Source organism: Bradysia coprophila (genome assembly GCF_014529535.1).
Source record: "Bradysia coprophila strain Holo2 chromosome X unlocalized genomic scaffold, BU_Bcop_v1 contig_40, whole genome shotgun sequence".
In the NCBI taxonomy this organism is placed as follows: Eukaryota; Metazoa; Arthropoda; class Insecta; order Diptera; family Sciaridae; genus Bradysia; species Bradysia coprophila.
Window position 1 is genome coordinate 75841 of NW_023503332.1, and position 16686 is coordinate 92526.

Here is a 16686-nt window from a genome sequence, read left to right on the forward strand (position 1 = left end):
GAAATCATATTTTTCCATAACTTTCTTTCGCTTATTTGGCATCTTTGGGTAACCACAAAAAGTTTTCTCTACTCACTGAGTAGTACTCAGTGACTCCAGCTCAGCGGTTACAAAGGACGAAAAGTGAGCCTATCAAACCGTACCGAGTTACAGCACTTTACCTTTGTACGAAATATTCTCTAAGTGCAGCTTTGACTATTTAGATCTCAGCTATCAATCTACGTAATTCTACTGAAAAACACATCAGGATCAATGTGAATTTTTGTGTAATTACAATTTATGCTATCTACATACATTTTCAATAAAATTCATCAACAATTTTTCGGGCGACAATTCGTAAGATTACTTGGTTCACTCTTTTCTTGCTGGTCTGTTCCTGAACATTTGCCACTTTGCGACGCAGATTTTTTTGGTAAAATTTTGGTTGTTTCCAGTCAAATTTTTTTTGGTAAAAATTATTTGGCAGATGATGAGAAAAACTAAGCCAGCTTGTTTGAACTAAAATTGGGTGTAAAATTTAATTTTTGCGTAACGAAACTGAAAGCGTCAACTCTAGCGATATCATTCATTTTAGAAATTGTACTTCAGAGACTGCGTCACACTTTTCTCGAAGAGATTTTTGTTGGGATATCAGTCGTTTTAGAAGTTTTAGAACACTGCTTTTTATAACAGTTTATAACAGAAATTCGGAAATTTGGCGAAATTTGAAAATTTGACAAAATTCGAAAATTTGACGAAATTCGAAAATTTGACGAAAATCGAAAATTTGACGAAAATCAAAAATTTGACGAAAAACAAAAATTTGACGAAATTTGAAAAAATTTGACGAAATTCGAAAATTTGACGAAATTCGAAAATTTGACGAAAATCGAAAATTTGACGAAAATCGAAAATTTGACAAAATTCGAAAATTTGACAAAATTCGAAAATTTGACGAAATTTGACGAAAATTCGAAAATTTGACGAAAATTGAAAATTTGACGAAAATTGAAAATTTGACGAAATTCGAAAATTTGTCGAAATTCGACGAAAATCGAAAATTTGACGAAAATCGAAAATTTGACGAAGAAAGTAATTCTCTATCTGCCACCATTCAAGAAATATCTCTAAAACCCCAATTGACCCACCCATTTCCAACTTTCGACATTTTTCACAAATGCCCTTCTTTTCTACTCGTAAAACTCTGAGACTTTGCCGAAGAAAGTAACTCTCTATCTGCCACCATTCAAGAAATACCTCTAAAAACATAATTGACCCACCCATTTCCAACTTTCGACATTTTTCACATATGCCCCTCTGTTCTACTCGTAAAACTCTGAGACTTTGCCGAAGAAAGTAATTCTCTATCTCTCACAACCCAAAAAAATATTAGTCCTTTCATCCTACGCTCGAGTAGCTCAAAATTTGGTCACTCTAATCACTCTAGCTCAAACGAATCTGCCCCGATTTTTTTAATTATTTTTTGTTCGAATCGTGTTACGAATACCTTTCATTTGATGGGTCGCACGCCCCTGTAGGTTTCAATGCAGCTAAGCTACAGCCGAAAACGCGTTCCCGACCCTCGAAAACCACACTCAGAAACCACTTCGAGGCCAATAAAACAAAATTCTGGTTTTTCCTGGGGTAATGGCGTATCACATTTTCATTTTTATGCCCACCCTGAGGTTCCTGCAAAATTTCATGGAGATTGGCTGACTAGTTTCCGAGATCGACCGTCGATAGATAGACAGATAGACAGATAGATAGAAACATACAGTTGAAAGATTTTGATTGTTTGGAAAACGTTAATTTGGTGAATTTTCTATCAAAATGACCAACTTCAAAACGATGTATCTCCGGCAATTTTAAAGTTACATAGTCGAGTGATAGCTCGTTTTGCTCGTATTTGAAGCGCGAATAAGATAGTATAGGATTTGTGGTGATACAGGCCAAAGGAAAGAAACTTAAATTCTCGCCTATATATAGTTGCCGCGTCTCAAAAAATTTTCTTCGTTCTTTTTTTGGAAGTTAGACTGCGTCAAGTCCTCCGCTATCGCTCCGGACATGATGCACTTTCATATACTCATGGTGGGTACGAGATTCAGTATACCGACGTGTACTTTTATATACAAGAATCAACGTATGACCGGATGACTTTTGTATACTTATTTCTGCTCAGGATGTTAATCATCTCCCTGTGTATGAATATGAACAATGAGGACTCGATAAAATTAGAATGCAAATTTTTTTTGTGAAGTTAAACGGATTGTGCAATTTACCGATCTTCAGTGTCATCGTCGTTACTTCCACAGTCAGAATCACAATTGTCAACGTCTAATTAGAGCAGACCAAGCAATTGCCATGGATAAAATTAGAATTCGGAGAACATTCTGAAAAATTGGAGTTAGACAGAGATTCCATAGCTCCCATGCAAAAATGAAATTTGAAAAAGGTAAAAAGATACGGTAGAAATGGGTTGCGGCAACTCAGCACATTTATTACAGCGGCAGGTTTGACAACAACACTAAAGGGAACGCACTAATCTGTCAAACAGCATACACACATTACGAGTCTTGAGAGGATTGAGAGTTCAAACGCTTAGTTTTGTGTTTGTTTTTATAAGCCAAAAATTGGATTTTACTTGTTGTCGACATGGAAGTGGTCAACGTTAAGAATGTTATCATCAAATATATTCCGGAACATATTGTTGTCGAAACGTACCGTCTGTCCAACCGTTCGCAAACAACGGACGCTGCCCTGCAACGAACAAGCACCAAAAATAAATCGAATCAAGATCACCACAATTGCAACAGTAACGAAGCACTGGACGAAATCTACTACATATCAATGGACGAGAGTCTCGATCCGGACAGTGATGCTGAGATCGATTATGAAGCTGACAGTTCAACGAAGGATTTCACGGAAGAGGAGTATTTGGAAGACGATGTGCAGGAATTGTTCATTGAAAGTGGCCAAGACATTGACGATGCAGAATTCGTCGAATTGGAATCGCAGGAGACGTTTGATTACAAGAAGAATGGTTCGACGCAAGTGTTAAAGGACTGGTTTTTCGATCATTTACATGTAAACATGCATATTCCCGCGAGAGAGTTGTTCCTTTGATCTATAAAATGTTTGTCGTTTTTCAGAATCCGTATCCTTCCGAGCAGAAAAAGGAAGCATTTTGTATATTGCTGAACAAGACACTTCTTCAGGTAGCTATTGACTCAGCCAACCAGTCGTCGTCTTTTTACGATAATTTGCGGCTCACTAAAAGTTACGAAGCTGTAAAGGTATCGTGATAGAAGTGGCTGGCGGAGGCTGTGTTAGCCTTACTACACTGCTACAATGATCTTCTCCGTCCATATCCACAGATAAACAATTGGTTCATCAACATGAGAAGGCGGAACAAAGACAAAATTGTGCAGGCCAAATCAGAGAAACCAGATTTCGAAGACGGAACCACGCACGACATAAAATTGGAAGTGGATACGGCAGACACACCAGCGTCCGTTTTGTACGACTCGTTGCAGTCCCAAGATGATTCTCGAACCGAGCAACGGGTCAATACGTTGCCGAAAAGAAAACGAAATTCAACCGCCAATTCACAGTCGCCGGCCATTTGTGACATTTGCGGGAAACAGTTCACACATCGCCGAATGCTACAGAGTCACTTGAAGCGACATGATCCAAGCAAATGGGACAAATGTGAGATCTGCAATAAAAGTTTTCCGGATGGTCTGAAGCGGCATATGCGCACACATTCCGTAAGTGATTGCTTCTTTAAGCAAAGCAACAGATTGAAAGAACACATGCGCATTGCGCCCTCAAAAATCCATGCATGAAAATGTGTTGTGGACTTTCATGCTGCGTTGCATCGTTGACTGTTTCGGTTCCACAAACTGTAGAATATAAATAGTCAAAATTACTTACAGGGCGAACGACCGTTTACATGTGACCAGTGTGGTGCTTCGTATACCCAATCATTTGCGCTGAAAATTCATAAAGCATCGCACGATGATTCCGGCAAACAATACTTTTGCGACATTTGCAGTAACGGCAAAGCGTACTACAATCGATTCAAATTCAAATACCATGTGCGCTCACATTTTGTGGTGAAAACGATGCGAACCTGTGAAATTTGCGGCTTCAAGACCAACAATCTAAAATCGCACATAATAACACGCCACTCAACACTGCGACCGTTCAAATGCGACATATGCGGCGAAACATTCAAATTCAAAGCGGTTTACCGAACACATCTACTCATCCACTCAGAGTCGACACCGTTCTCTTGCGATCAATGCGACAAGACATTCAAAGCCGAATATTCACTGGTGCGCCACAAAGTGGTGCATTCCGAAGAGAAGAATTTCATTTGTCCCATTTGCAACAAAGCGTTTCTGCTGCAACGATATTTGAGTAAGCATATGCGAGGACATACCGGTACGCGGAAGCGGCACGCGTGTACTAAGTGTGACAAAGACTATTCGAATGTGACGGATCGACGACGTCATATGGAGAGAGAGCACGGTATCATTGAAATTCCCAATCCAAAGTATGCGAACAATAAAATGAAAAAAAAGTCTGAAGTGCCTTGTAAGGATGATTGATGTGTGGTTAAGTAAAGAAAAAAAAATATAAAAAAAGACTTTTTTTCGTGTCGTTACAATCAGTCAAAAACACTCAAAAGAGTAAAAGTGACGCAAGTCCCTGTGCATACTTCCAAAACAACTGATATCGCTGGAGGTGACGCATTCTGCGGTTGTACGCAAAACTGTAACAGCAAAAATTTGACCAAAGAAATGCTAGAAACAAAATTTTACCAAAAAAATTTTGCGTCACAAAGTGGAATTTTGAAAAATTTTAAAAAAATTAAAAATTTAAAAAATTTTGAAAAATGTAAAAAATTTTGAAAGCTTAAAAAATTTTGAAAAATTTAAAAATTTAAAAAATACTAAATTTAGAAAAAAAATTGAGGCGAGCAGAGCTTACCAAATACCAAAAGCGAACAAATTTGTTCTACCATACCCATCCACACACACTTAAAGGTGTTCTTTTATGGAGCCTATATGGGAACTTCGAGGAGCCCTAGCTCCGAAACGAGGCCGGTTCCCCCCAAATTTTTTTTCTGGAATGTCTTAGAATGACGACTAGAATCTACTCCCAAAATTTCAACAAAATCTAAAGAAGACTTTAGAAGATAGGAAACACGGACGGACGGACTAACAAAGTAACGTAGGATTTTTTCATTTCGTTTAAAGTACTGAAATTGACCAAAATGTATGGAAATGGGGCTTCTTGGAAGATTTTTTGCGTGGCCAAATTTTAAGCTGCAAGAACGTGTGATAGCTCGTTGAACTCGTACGGACGCCTAGTTTTTTTTAACGGTAATTTGGAGTCATTTGTCTTTGAATTGTAGTACTTCAGTATTTGCTGTATATATGGTTCTGCAGTCTACGACAAAATTTTTTTTTTGAAATTTTTTCTAGTAATAGGACTTGCGTCACGGGCGCTATGCTAACGCACGCCCATGATTCAATGTCTACACCTCCGAAACTTGTTACATTGGTAGGACTTCTTATCTATCTAATTTGCTACTCTCATACTCGATAACTTGTAACTATCGGGGACTTTTGCAATTTGAAAGGTTATGTTCTTATCATTCGGGAGCGTACATACCTGATTTTAAGTGGGAGTCCAATATATGGTGGCATCACAATAGACAATACTAAGGCGTTTAAACGGTGATGGCATCACAAAGCTTATAATTTTTCAACACTAAAAAACTAAAAAATTTCCACTGAAAAGCACTCACATTCAAAGAAACGCATTTCAGTCGAAAAAACACATTTTCAAATTAACGATCGAATTTTTTTAAGAATTTCATGTGACTTGTCTTCAATTTGACTTCTGTTCGCGACACTTTACGATTTTCTATAGAAAATCCTTTAAAAAATCTCCTCTCAGTTTTTGCCAGCATTCCTACCACGAATATGTGGCTGTGCAAATTAATAAAGCCGTGTTCAGCCAAAACACCGTATCACAATGTTTACGTGCTTTAGAGAGCTTTCAAAGCTTTGATCTTGTTTTGGATTCCATCAGAAATGTGGAAGATTTCGCTGGAATACAAAAAAAGCTTAAAGCTCTTGAAAACTCTTTGAAAGCACAGCAGGGTCGTAGCTACAGGCAAACTTCAGTTGCTATTACAATCGCCACAATCGCAGTAGTCCTTATTACATAAATTCAATTACGAAATTTATGGTAAAATTGTGAAATCACATAATAGTCAATCACATAATATTGAATGTTATGGCGGAGATGTTAACTGGACTAGCGTCATGAATTGACTGATTAAAATGTATGATCTAGCTACTAGATTGTTCGACATTTGATGGTCAACTATTGAAAGTTAACTATCACACCATTATGTGATTTCGCAATATTTCCACACATTGCGTAATTGAACATCTTCGTTGGGGCATACTGTTGGCCACTTTCAGATACTAATATTTGAGTTCTGATCGAAAAGGCTCACCCTCTATCACATATCAGACATACGTGAGAATGGTAGTTGGGCAGAGTGAATTCGATCGGGAATCTGAATGGAGTGATGTATGTCGTTGCGCGAGACGCTGTGACCTATAAATTTTTCAGTTCTGATCGAAAAGGCTCACCTTCTATCAATTTACCAGACTCAAATGATAATTGTAGATGGGCAGAGTCAATTAGATCGGGACCAAAAGTTTGCATAGTTTGAGTCGATTCAACAGTCCTTTCAAATTTTTTGAAAGTTACGACACACGGACAGACAGACGGACGGTCGGACGGACGGACGGACGGACGGACGGACGGACATGGCTCAATCGTCTTATAATATCATACTGATAATAATTGCCCACTACGATATAGGCCGTTTTCGATTATTTCACTTACTTACACGACGGTGGGCAAAACATAAAGACTCTCACGATTTACTTCGTATCGTGCGAGTCTAAAAGTAGACTTACAATAAGTATATGTGACATGTGACACAAGATGAAAAGTTTGTAATATACATGAAAAGCGAGGGGATTTTTCATGAAATTTCGATCAGCTTGAGTTGTATAATTTTTTGAATGTCGCGTAACGTTTTTTTTTTATTTAAGACACAAGAATGCTGAAGCAACCATCCTGCAGTTGAAGAAACTGGTGAGATACTTCGTAATTTCAAATATCGACAATTTCTTATCGAGTAGTAAACTCATGTCCTGTAGCACAGTCATGTAAACTCTGGCCTGAAACACAGACACTAATTCGATGCGGTGATTGGAAAGCAAACCGTTTCTAAATTTACCAAATTAATTCAAAGTTTACCGCTGAAACAGTGAACGTCTCACCACAACTTCACCACCACCAAAATACTAATACAACATGGCGTTTCTCAGCTGAGCGCAGCATAGCAGCAGCCATAATTTTTTTTGTTGTACATAGAAAAGTCGTCAAAGTGAAAGAATTTTTTTTTCCACAAAGGAAACAATACTAAAAAAACAAAAGTTTTTTTCTGTGAACACTCGTAGACTCATAGCCATGTTATTTTGTCAGTAAATTGATGTTTCTACGGTACTATTCGCTTCACAGATGTATACTGAAAAAAATTCCAAGAAACAATCAACTGATCAATTAAAAGAAATTCCTTCTGAGATTCAATGTAACATCATATGGATGTGGAAAAAGTATGATTCGACTTGGGTAATGTACACAAATGGGTACTATAGCATCTGTGCTGCAATGGACGTGTAAAAATTGCAATTCAATCAATCCAACCGAGTGTCTAAAATGTTTGCAATGTGGAAATGTTCGACGAATTTTGGAAACCACGGACAGTGGTGGTGGCAACACAAATGAAACGTCAAAATGTGACAGTTTTTCTGGTTCCAAACATAAAACACTGCCAGGATATGTAGAAATTAGCTCAAACGGGTAACAATTATTTTATTTGTTTGTACCATTTTTATCGAGTCAGAAATGATGGATTGGTCGGATTCGCTCAGAATTGAATCGATCGATAAAAATGAGCACTTTGTGTCCGTGTATGTAAATCAAACACATTCCATCAAAGTCATCGTTGATGGTCTCTTTGAATTTACATACAAGAAAAATCAATTATTTTTGATGACATGTTGCTTGAAGTTGTTGTATCCGAATTTCATTCAACCGAATTGAAATCCAAGGGTATTAATAACGCACAGAGGTGAATGTGAAACTTAGAACCAATTTAATTGTTGCTGTCTTAGCACACATTTTTGCCTTTTTTTACCAGATCCTGTTCGAATTAGTTACTGAACGACCTGCTTTTTAATTTTTTCAATAAATCAAGAGATTTAGGCAACATCGACTAACGTTAGAAAATTGCCGCAATTCTGAGGTATCTAAATGACATTTTTTTGTGACAATTTTGATGTTAACCTGTCCGTCAACAGAAATATTTTTTAGAGCAAAAGTCGTTGAAAAAAAAATCAGAAATGTACCAATCGGCTACAATAAAATGTTGTGACCTGAATTGAATTGTCTTCAAGAATTCTTTTTTGAAATTTATTCATTGATAACAAACGACACTCTTAAAAATCCACCATGTCTGACCGTGAATCACTTATGTGTGTGTGCGTGTGTGTGTCACCGTTTATTTACCACGATCATGACTTGGTTTATTTAAAACGAAAATAAACAATTTCTTCTCCGCAGAACCGAATCAAAACGAATATACAAAACTTTGCTTCGTAGCTGTTTAAAACACAAACCAACCGACAATATAAAAAACTTCTTTGAACCAAACAAACACGAGCATCTGTTTCGGTCCCAAAGTACACCCAGTCTTCGTCGCTTTTGGGTATGCTTATCATGCGGTCTAGCAAATAATAGCGTCACATGGCATTGTTTGAATTGTGACTGTGTCAGTTTCTTGGCGCCGATCTACAAAGAAACGCTTAAACGCAACACCGTCGAATCACCAATCGAACAAGAACAACAGATCCAATCATCGGCGACCGGCAATGTAGCCCAACAGAAATCATCGAAATTGCGACAATTTAGCATGGATTCTGGTGGTCCATCGTCGCAACAACAGCAACAACAACGTAAGTGTCAACTGTGCTCGTACAAATCGAATGCTGGCAATGACTCGACAATTTGTCGACATCAGACCCGAACGAAATATCTACGATTTCCTATGATTGGTGCCTCCCGAATCGGACCCGAACAAAAGTCATTCGATGAAGCTAGGTACTATGCAAACGACGGTTTATATTACTCGAATCGTAAGATCAACAAGTCTCTGTCAAGTATAACGGACTCATTTGGTGGTAACGTGTTCGGCGAACGAGTATTTACATCGAAAAATCGGCCAACCACATTGGTGGTCAATGAAAATACAACCAGGCGTACAACCAGCAAAGGAACAGTCGAATCATATTCCAGACAATTATCGGTGCCAAATACAACGTCTGAGTTGTCTCATTTCAACGATTTTTCCACACCGGAACAGCGATCATCGAACGCGGTACACACCAGCATTTCATGCGATATATGCGGTGTGTGCAATCAAAATCGATGCCAAGCTGTACCGTCGAATTGTGACAGCAGTCGTTTTACGGTGACCACTCTATCTAGAAGTGGTACATTGACTTTAGGTAATAAGTTTCAAACATTGCCAAGGAACGGCGGTGTATTCATTGCCGTCAAGGATTGGTCCAATTTGCCGTCGGCCAACTACAGTGGACCACAAGTGGCAACCATGCAAGACAATTATTATGAAATATTAAAAAATCCCAACAACAATCAGCCATACGAAAATCATTCAATCATCGCCGCGAAGGACAAGGAACAAACCGAACCGATCTATGCTGTGGTCAATAAAATGAACAAAACGAAAAACAAATTGCAGCAGCAACAGTCCGAACCGAAATTCAGCTACGCTGGCACCCAGCAAATGGTGGGTGTTGGCAATAAATCGGATTCGGCTTTGTATGCCAGTATTGCGGCTGTGAACAACAATCGATTGCCTAACTTAGACAATAACGGCAGTAATTGCAACATAAAGACGTCACACATTACCATTACCAGTAGTGACGATCAAGCTGGTTCGGATACATCTGAAATATATGCTAAAGTGTGGAAGGGGCCACGCAAATCGCTGGATTCGCAAAAAATGTACGTTTTTTGTGTGTTTTGATATGTTTTGCCTTTTTCGTTTTTCTACATTACCGTTCATTGTTTGACGGTACACTGTTGCATTACGAGCCGTTGGTTTGTTATTTTTTTGTTGTTGTTGCACTTTATTGGTTCGCTGCTTGGCATTTTCACTTTTATTTCCATCAACAGCCCTTCTTAAGTTGCGATGTGTGGACATAGAACACGAAACCTTTTTTTTCGTTTCTTTAATTGATAGTGACGCTGAATGATCTGACTGTAGCGGGACCGTCGAAATGAATCTAATTTGAATTGTTCTTTGCAGCACCCAACCGCAGTCACGAATTTCGACAAACATTACACCACCGCCAGTAACGCCTCCCAGAATGTGGACATGCACCAAATGCTCGTACGCTTACAATCCATTGTGGGTGGACCTATGTGATATATGCGAAAGTCGACGAACACCACCGTCATTAACCCAACCAAGTCTGATAACTGTAACGAAAGATGAAGCTAGTCAACAGCCAGGAACTGGTAATTTTTGTCGATTTTGATTTGTCGAAAAAATTTTCTTTTCCAAAATTCGAATTCGACAGATCTACGAGCTGACAACAAAATATCCAATTCGAAAGAGAAATTTCAATCGTCTCGATCGTCGCAAATTTTCGACGAAGTGCCGCAAATAGTCGAGGTGCCAATGGCCTCGTTCGAACAGGATCTGGACGATGAGGTGGAATTTGTTGAAGAAATTTCGGCACCGGGCGAAGAATGGACGTGCAAAAAGTGTACCCTAGTCAATTCACATCGGGTCAAGGCATGCGTCGTTTGTGGCGGTTCGAAATTGAGATCAATTTCGGCGGTTGAAGATATGACACTTCGAAAGGGTGAATTCTGGTCGTGCACTCAGTGCACATTGAAGAATTCATTGTCGACAAATACATGCATTGCATGCAAAGCGGTTCGACAGATTCCCGTCATATCGGGTCAACAGACCAATTTTCGGCCATACACATCTTCACCTGCCCAGCCGAGTACGAAATCGGTGACACCATCTTATCATCATAATCGACAAATTCTCGCGCAATTGTCATCCAACTCATCGTCTTCATCGTCGTCTTCAACTCCTTCTGTTACGCTAGCCCCGCCAACACATCGGGTTTCACGCAGTCCATCGCCACGACACGACCGCAATTCATCGGGAGCGATTCCTAAGGTATTTATCCGGAATGTTGTGAGTGGCTGAGCGGATGTCTTTAATGGATTTTCTGTCTCCGTTTAACAGAGGCACAGCACAGGAGCTGTTCTGGCAAAATCGCAAAATGTAGCCAATCGACACAGCAGTACTGGTTCAGCAATCAAGACATGGCAGTGTCCGGCGTGCACTTACGAAAATTCGTCGGCCAGTGTCGTCTGTGATATTTGTCAAAGTCCTCGTGGCTTAGCCAATACTAAATCGAATGAAATATCAACTCCGCCGGCAACAAATGTACTGGACATGAACCGACAAGAGAGCAAATTGATGGAGAATCTGCGTAAAATTGAAGAAAGCGAAGCTCGAACGAAATGGGAGAACATAATTCAGTATTGCAGAGAAGTAAGTCGTCTGTGTAGGTCAAACATTCAAGCCTTACGTTGTAACAATTAATTTCTGTATCTCCGAAGAATAACCAACTGTTCGTGGATGATTCATTTCCACCGGCACCACGCAGTCTTTATTACAATCCACATTCGAATTCCGAGAGCAATCCAGTTGTTCAATGGCGTCGACCACATGAAATCAATTGTGACGGAGGTGCCTTTCCTCCATGGGCTGTATTTCGGACACCGTTGCCGTCGGATATATGTCAAGGTGTCCTAGGAAACTGTTGGCTGTTAAGTGCACTGGCTGTGTTGGCTGAACGGGAGGATTTAGTCAAAGAGGTGTTGGTGACTAAAGAGATTTGCCCGCAGGGTGCATATCAAGTAAGACTGTGCAAAGACGGCAAATGGACGACTGTGCTAGTAGATGATCTACTGCCGTGTGATAAACGTGGTCATTTGGTCTATTCGCAAGCAAAACGCAAACAATTGTGGGTGCCACTAATTGAGAAGGCGGTTGCAAAGATTCATGGTTGCTATGAGGCATTGGTGTCAGGCAGAGCCATTGAGGGTAAAAGCAACGCAACGATTTCCGAAATTGTTGCTGCAGTTGCCTACAATCTTCGATCTGTTTTCTCTTGCAGGTCTTGCTACACTTACCGGTGCACCGTGCGAAAGTATTCCGCTGCAACCGAGCTCACTTCCAATGCCTAGCGAAGATGAATTGGACAAAGATTTGATTTGGGCTCAGTTGCTCAGTTCTAGATGCGTGAAATTTCTAATGGGAGCCAGTTGTGGCGGCGGAAATATGAAAGTGGACGAGGATGAATACCAGAGAAAAGGACTTCGTCCTCGTCATGCATACTCGGTGCTAGATGTTCGTGATATTCATGGCCATCGTTTGTTAAAATTACGCAATCCTTGGGGTCATTATTCGTGGCGCGGAGACTGGTCAGACGACTCCGAACAATGGACCGATGAGTTGAGAGAAACTTTGATGCCACATGGAGCCTCAGAAGGCGTGTTCTGGATTTCCTTCGAAGATGTGCTAAAGTAAAGACCGATGAACGGCCGTCATTTAACGGTCGTGGCGTTAAAACGACTCTTTGTCCATTTTCAGATACTTCGATTGCATTGACATTTGCAAAGTACGGAGTGGTTGGAATGAAGTCCGATTACAAGGAACACTGCAGCCGTTGTGCACATTGTCGTGCGTCTTACTAACTGTTTTGGAACCGACCGAAGCTGAATTCACTTTATTCCAAGAAGGACAAAGAAATTCAGAGAAATCCCAACGCTCACAGCTGGACTTATGTGTGGTTATATTTCGCACCAGATCTCCGGCTAATCCAGAAGTCGGTCGATTGGTGGAACACAGCAAACGGCAAGTAAGTTTCGAACGGTAACTCAAGGCAATGTGATGCATTCTGACTCTAAAACCGATTCGATTTAGGTGCGTGGTTTCGTCGGCTGTCACAAAATGCTGGAACGTGATTTATATTTGCTGGTCTGTTTAGCCTTCAATCATTGGCACACCGGCATCGACGATCCACAATTGTATCCGCAATGTGTGCTAGCCATACACAGTTCAAAACGGTTGCTGGTCGAGCAAATTCATCCACCGCCATTTTTGCTGGCTGATGCCATCATTAGCTTAACGTTAACCAAAGGACAACGTCACGAAGGTAGAGAGGGTATGACGGCGTACTACTTGACAAAGGTAATCAGAAGGTTTGAAATGGATCCGGAGGTGGTCATGATTTTGATTTGGATTGTATTCGATAGGGTTGGGCCGGTTTGGTTGTAATGGTCGAAAATCGGCATGAGAACAAATGGATTCACGTGAAATGTGATTGTCAAGAGAGTTATAATGTTGTATCCACACGAGGAGAATTGAAGACTGTTGATTCTGTGCCTCCATTGCAAAGGTAAGTCCGTTGAGAGCGTTGATTTTCGTTTTGATCAGTTGTTAATTCTCTCGCCTACACATACGACAACAGACAGGTCATTATTGTATTAACACAACTTGAGGGTAGCGGAGGCTTTAGCATAGCCCATAGATTAACGCATAGATTGGCAAATTCACGTGGTCTACACGATTGGGGACCAGCGGGTGCAACACACTGTCCAGCAATTGATACAGTACATGGTTTGCATGCACCGCGATTGATAACATGAACGGCAATAATAAATTTACGAATTTTTTTTTTGGTTTTGTGGTTATGGTGGATATGGTTGGTAAAATATAAATGCATAACGTCGGCGCATGTAAATAACATTCAACTTTGTGTAGATAAAGACCAAAAAAGAAGAAAAACGAAATTTACGGAAAAATGAAATGAAAAAAAAGGAAACCAAAGATTTATGAACATTTTATCCCATTACTCACCATGTTGTGTTAAAAAACGATTTTTTTTTTGTTTGTTGTTTGGAATTATGAATTTAGTGATGTTTGTGATGACGTGAGAAATGAATGGCTGAACTGATGGAAATCATAAAAGGAATATTTGTGGGAAGAAACGGAGTGTCAGAGAATTTTCTTTTATTTTTAATTAAATAGACATTTTATGGACACACGCATTATTATACACGTGCATTAAACACACACACACACATCTAGTAGATAATTCTAAATTATTTTATTTTTCAAGAAATGAAGAAGAAAGGAAAATATGAAAAATCAAATCAATGTAAAATTTTGTGATTGTATTCGTAGTAACTTAACATTCATTGGGCGATTCTCCATATTGTGGTTTGTAATGTAACGGAATGAAATTCCAACTAAAAAGTATTATCGTTTCGTCGTGGACATTTTATATAACAAAGAGAGAGAGAGAGAGTCATGGTTAAGTGTCCACAGAAAGTACTCCGTGAGAGAGCCTTGAGAGGGCAAACTGTCAAATAAACAAAGAGAAAATTGAGGAAACTAAGCATTAAGCATAAAGAGCCGAAAAAAGGTTTACGGGCGAGCCTTCGTTCATTTTCCCATCAATTAAATTTTATTTGATCGATTCCATCGACTAACATTTTCCGTTGATGGAACCAAATTTTGTATGTAATTCCGATTTTTATTCGAGTAAGACGAGTCTGAGCGGCGTAAAATAGGCCCTGGTATTATTTGGTAGTCAATTTATGGAATTTTTCGGAATCAATCGTCAAATAATTGCTCTTTTTGCCAATATTTTTGGTTTATATTTTCTTAGGTATTGTTATCAACCAGGTTTTATAACTCGTGTTGAAAAAATGGATTTTTGTTATTTTTGAGGCAATAATTGATGAAGATAGGTTGATTCCTCCGTTAAAAGATGAAAAAAAAAATCAATTTTCCATTGATCGAAATGCACCGCCGAATTAACCGACCATGGAAGGTAGGTTTATTCAGCGCTGTTTCACACTGACATTCAATGTCGTCCACCTGAAGTTTATTTTCGCGGTTCACAAGTGACTTCGGAATTAAGCGTATATCGGTGGGTTTTGAAATTAAGGCTAATCTTGTGTGAAATAGATGTTCAATGTCTTTAATTTTCACCAAGCAATCTGACGAAACTTCCTATTAAAAAATCTTAAATTTGCGAACAACCTGCGACAATGTGTTAAAAACCGAAATCAAAACCCACTACAAACACTTGGCGATCCACTTGTCAACGTCGGACAATAACATGAACAAATTCATTAGTCTATTGAAAAACTATTTACTGTTCCGTAGTTCTGAGATCAGACGCTATACACTGACATTTTATTTGACTAAAATCCGTTAAATAAAAATTTAATTGAGCTACAAACAATTTTTTTTTTTATTTTTTATCGATTGAGAACCTAATTATAAGACACTTTGTCTCGTATCATATGCCAAAAAAAGTTAAAACTTTTTTTATAAATCATTTTGAAAGTCACTAAAAACACGAAAATTCGAATAGAAATACAGTATGTCATCAAAAATTTTTGTATTTCGATTCGAATTTTCGTGTTTTCAGTGACTTTCAAAATGATTTATAAAAAAAGTTTTAACTTTTTTTGGCATATGATACGAGACAAAGTGTCTTATAATTAGGTTCTCAATCGATAAAAAAAAAATTGTTTGTAACTCAATTCTCTTTTGATTGACTCCGGGCTTATTGCAACGACATCTATTGGCGTAATAGCGAAGCATTTTTCTGTGGATAGAGTAGAAAAGGATGTGGATAATATCCATTGAATCGCTCAAATTTTAATGTCTTGACCATCAAGCATTGCGTCGCAGTTTTTAAAAGAGTTGTTGATTTAAAAGACGTCTGTATCTCTACAGACAACGCCTTGAGGGAAAACATTCTTGCTTTTCTTAAGAGCAATGAACCCTTTGTAAATTAGTAGCCTACATTTCGGCGGAAATATATTCGTTTTTTGATGATTTCTCTGCACCAAATTTTTCTTTGAAAAAGTAAGACCATAAAAGCATGCAAAAAATGTATTACTTTTAAAGGGAAAATTGAGAAAATCTTAAAAGATTGTGTAAATTTATGTAATCTACACAGGTTTCTCCAAGTGTGTTAAGATATGACTCACAAACCAATTTTTCTTTTAAAAGTAACATACTTTTGCGGTCCTACTTTTTCAAAAAAAAAAAAAGATTTTGGTTCAGAGAAATCATCAAAAAACGAATATTTTTCGGCCTACAATTTTGCAAAGGGCCCATTGCTCTTAAATTTCGTGCAATTCATGAAAATCGATTCGGGAACTTTTGGGAATTAATTCCCAAATAACAGGCCATGAACGACACATTTAAATGGGAAACTCGAATCTAAGATAACGTTCTAGTCTAGTACAACCATCGCCGATTTTTTTTTATTCGAATTAAAATTACAGATAACATCTGAGCAAAATAATGTAGAACACAGCTGTGTGATTTATCAATGAGTTGCGGTGTTTTCTTTATAGCATCGGTGTTTTGTTTTATGAAAATGTTGAGGGTAGTTTTGCAGG

General features: G+C 38.7%; 2 protein-coding genes across 2 annotated transcripts; both read left to right on the forward strand.

Moving 5' to 3' along the window:
* The first annotated feature begins 2512 nt into the window (after nucleotides 1–2512).
* On the forward strand, nucleotides 2513–4622 carry LOC119069876 (zinc finger protein 2-like). Its single transcript, XM_037174051.1, has 4 exons — nucleotides 2513–3063; nucleotides 3129–3194; nucleotides 3354–3746; nucleotides 3915–4622. Exons 1-4 carry the CDS (start codon nucleotides 2632–2634, stop codon nucleotides 4590–4592), a joined length of 1569 nt encoding a protein of 522 aa, XP_037029946.1. The 5' UTR covers nucleotides 2513–2631; the 3' UTR covers nucleotides 4593–4622.
* Nucleotides 4623–7426: 2804 nt separating this feature from the next.
* On the forward strand, nucleotides 7427–14360 carry LOC119069875 (calpain-D-like). Its single transcript, XM_037174050.1, has 11 exons — nucleotides 7427–7941; nucleotides 8704–10167; nucleotides 10472–10683; nucleotides 10746–11362; nucleotides 11432–11743; nucleotides 11812–12298; nucleotides 12372–12780; nucleotides 12848–13115; nucleotides 13181–13447; nucleotides 13513–13655; nucleotides 13728–14360. Exons 1-11 carry the CDS (start codon nucleotides 7724–7726, stop codon nucleotides 13903–13905), a joined length of 4575 nt encoding a protein of 1524 aa, XP_037029945.1. The 5' UTR covers nucleotides 7427–7723; the 3' UTR covers nucleotides 13906–14360.
* The last annotated feature ends 2326 nt before the right edge of the window (nucleotides 14361–16686 follow it).

Excerpts from the sequence above, each read along its gene's own strand:
- LOC119069876 (XM_037174051.1), top strand. The coding sequence starts at position 2,632 with ATGGAAGTGGTCAACGTTAAGAATGTTATCATCAAATATATTCCGGAA. Across the intron at positions 3,064-3,128 it reads GGTTTTTCGATCATTTACAT|AATCCGTATCCTTCCGAGCA; the intron begins GTAAACATGCAT and ends GTCGTTTTTCAG. Across the intron at positions 3,747-3,914 it reads GGCATATGCGCACACATTCC|GGCGAACGACCGTTTACATG; the intron begins GTAAGTGATTGC and ends AATTACTTACAG.
- LOC119069875 (XM_037174050.1), top strand. The coding sequence starts at position 7,724 with ATGGGTACTATAGCATCTGTGCTGCAATGGACGTGTAAAAATTGCAAT. Across the intron at positions 7,942-8,703 it reads GTAGAAATTAGCTCAAACGG|AACCGAATCAAAACGAATAT; the intron begins GTAACAATTATT and ends TCTTCTCCGCAG. Across the intron at positions 11,363-11,431 it reads CATCGGGAGCGATTCCTAAG|AGGCACAGCACAGGAGCTGT; the intron begins GTATTTATCCGG and ends TCCGTTTAACAG.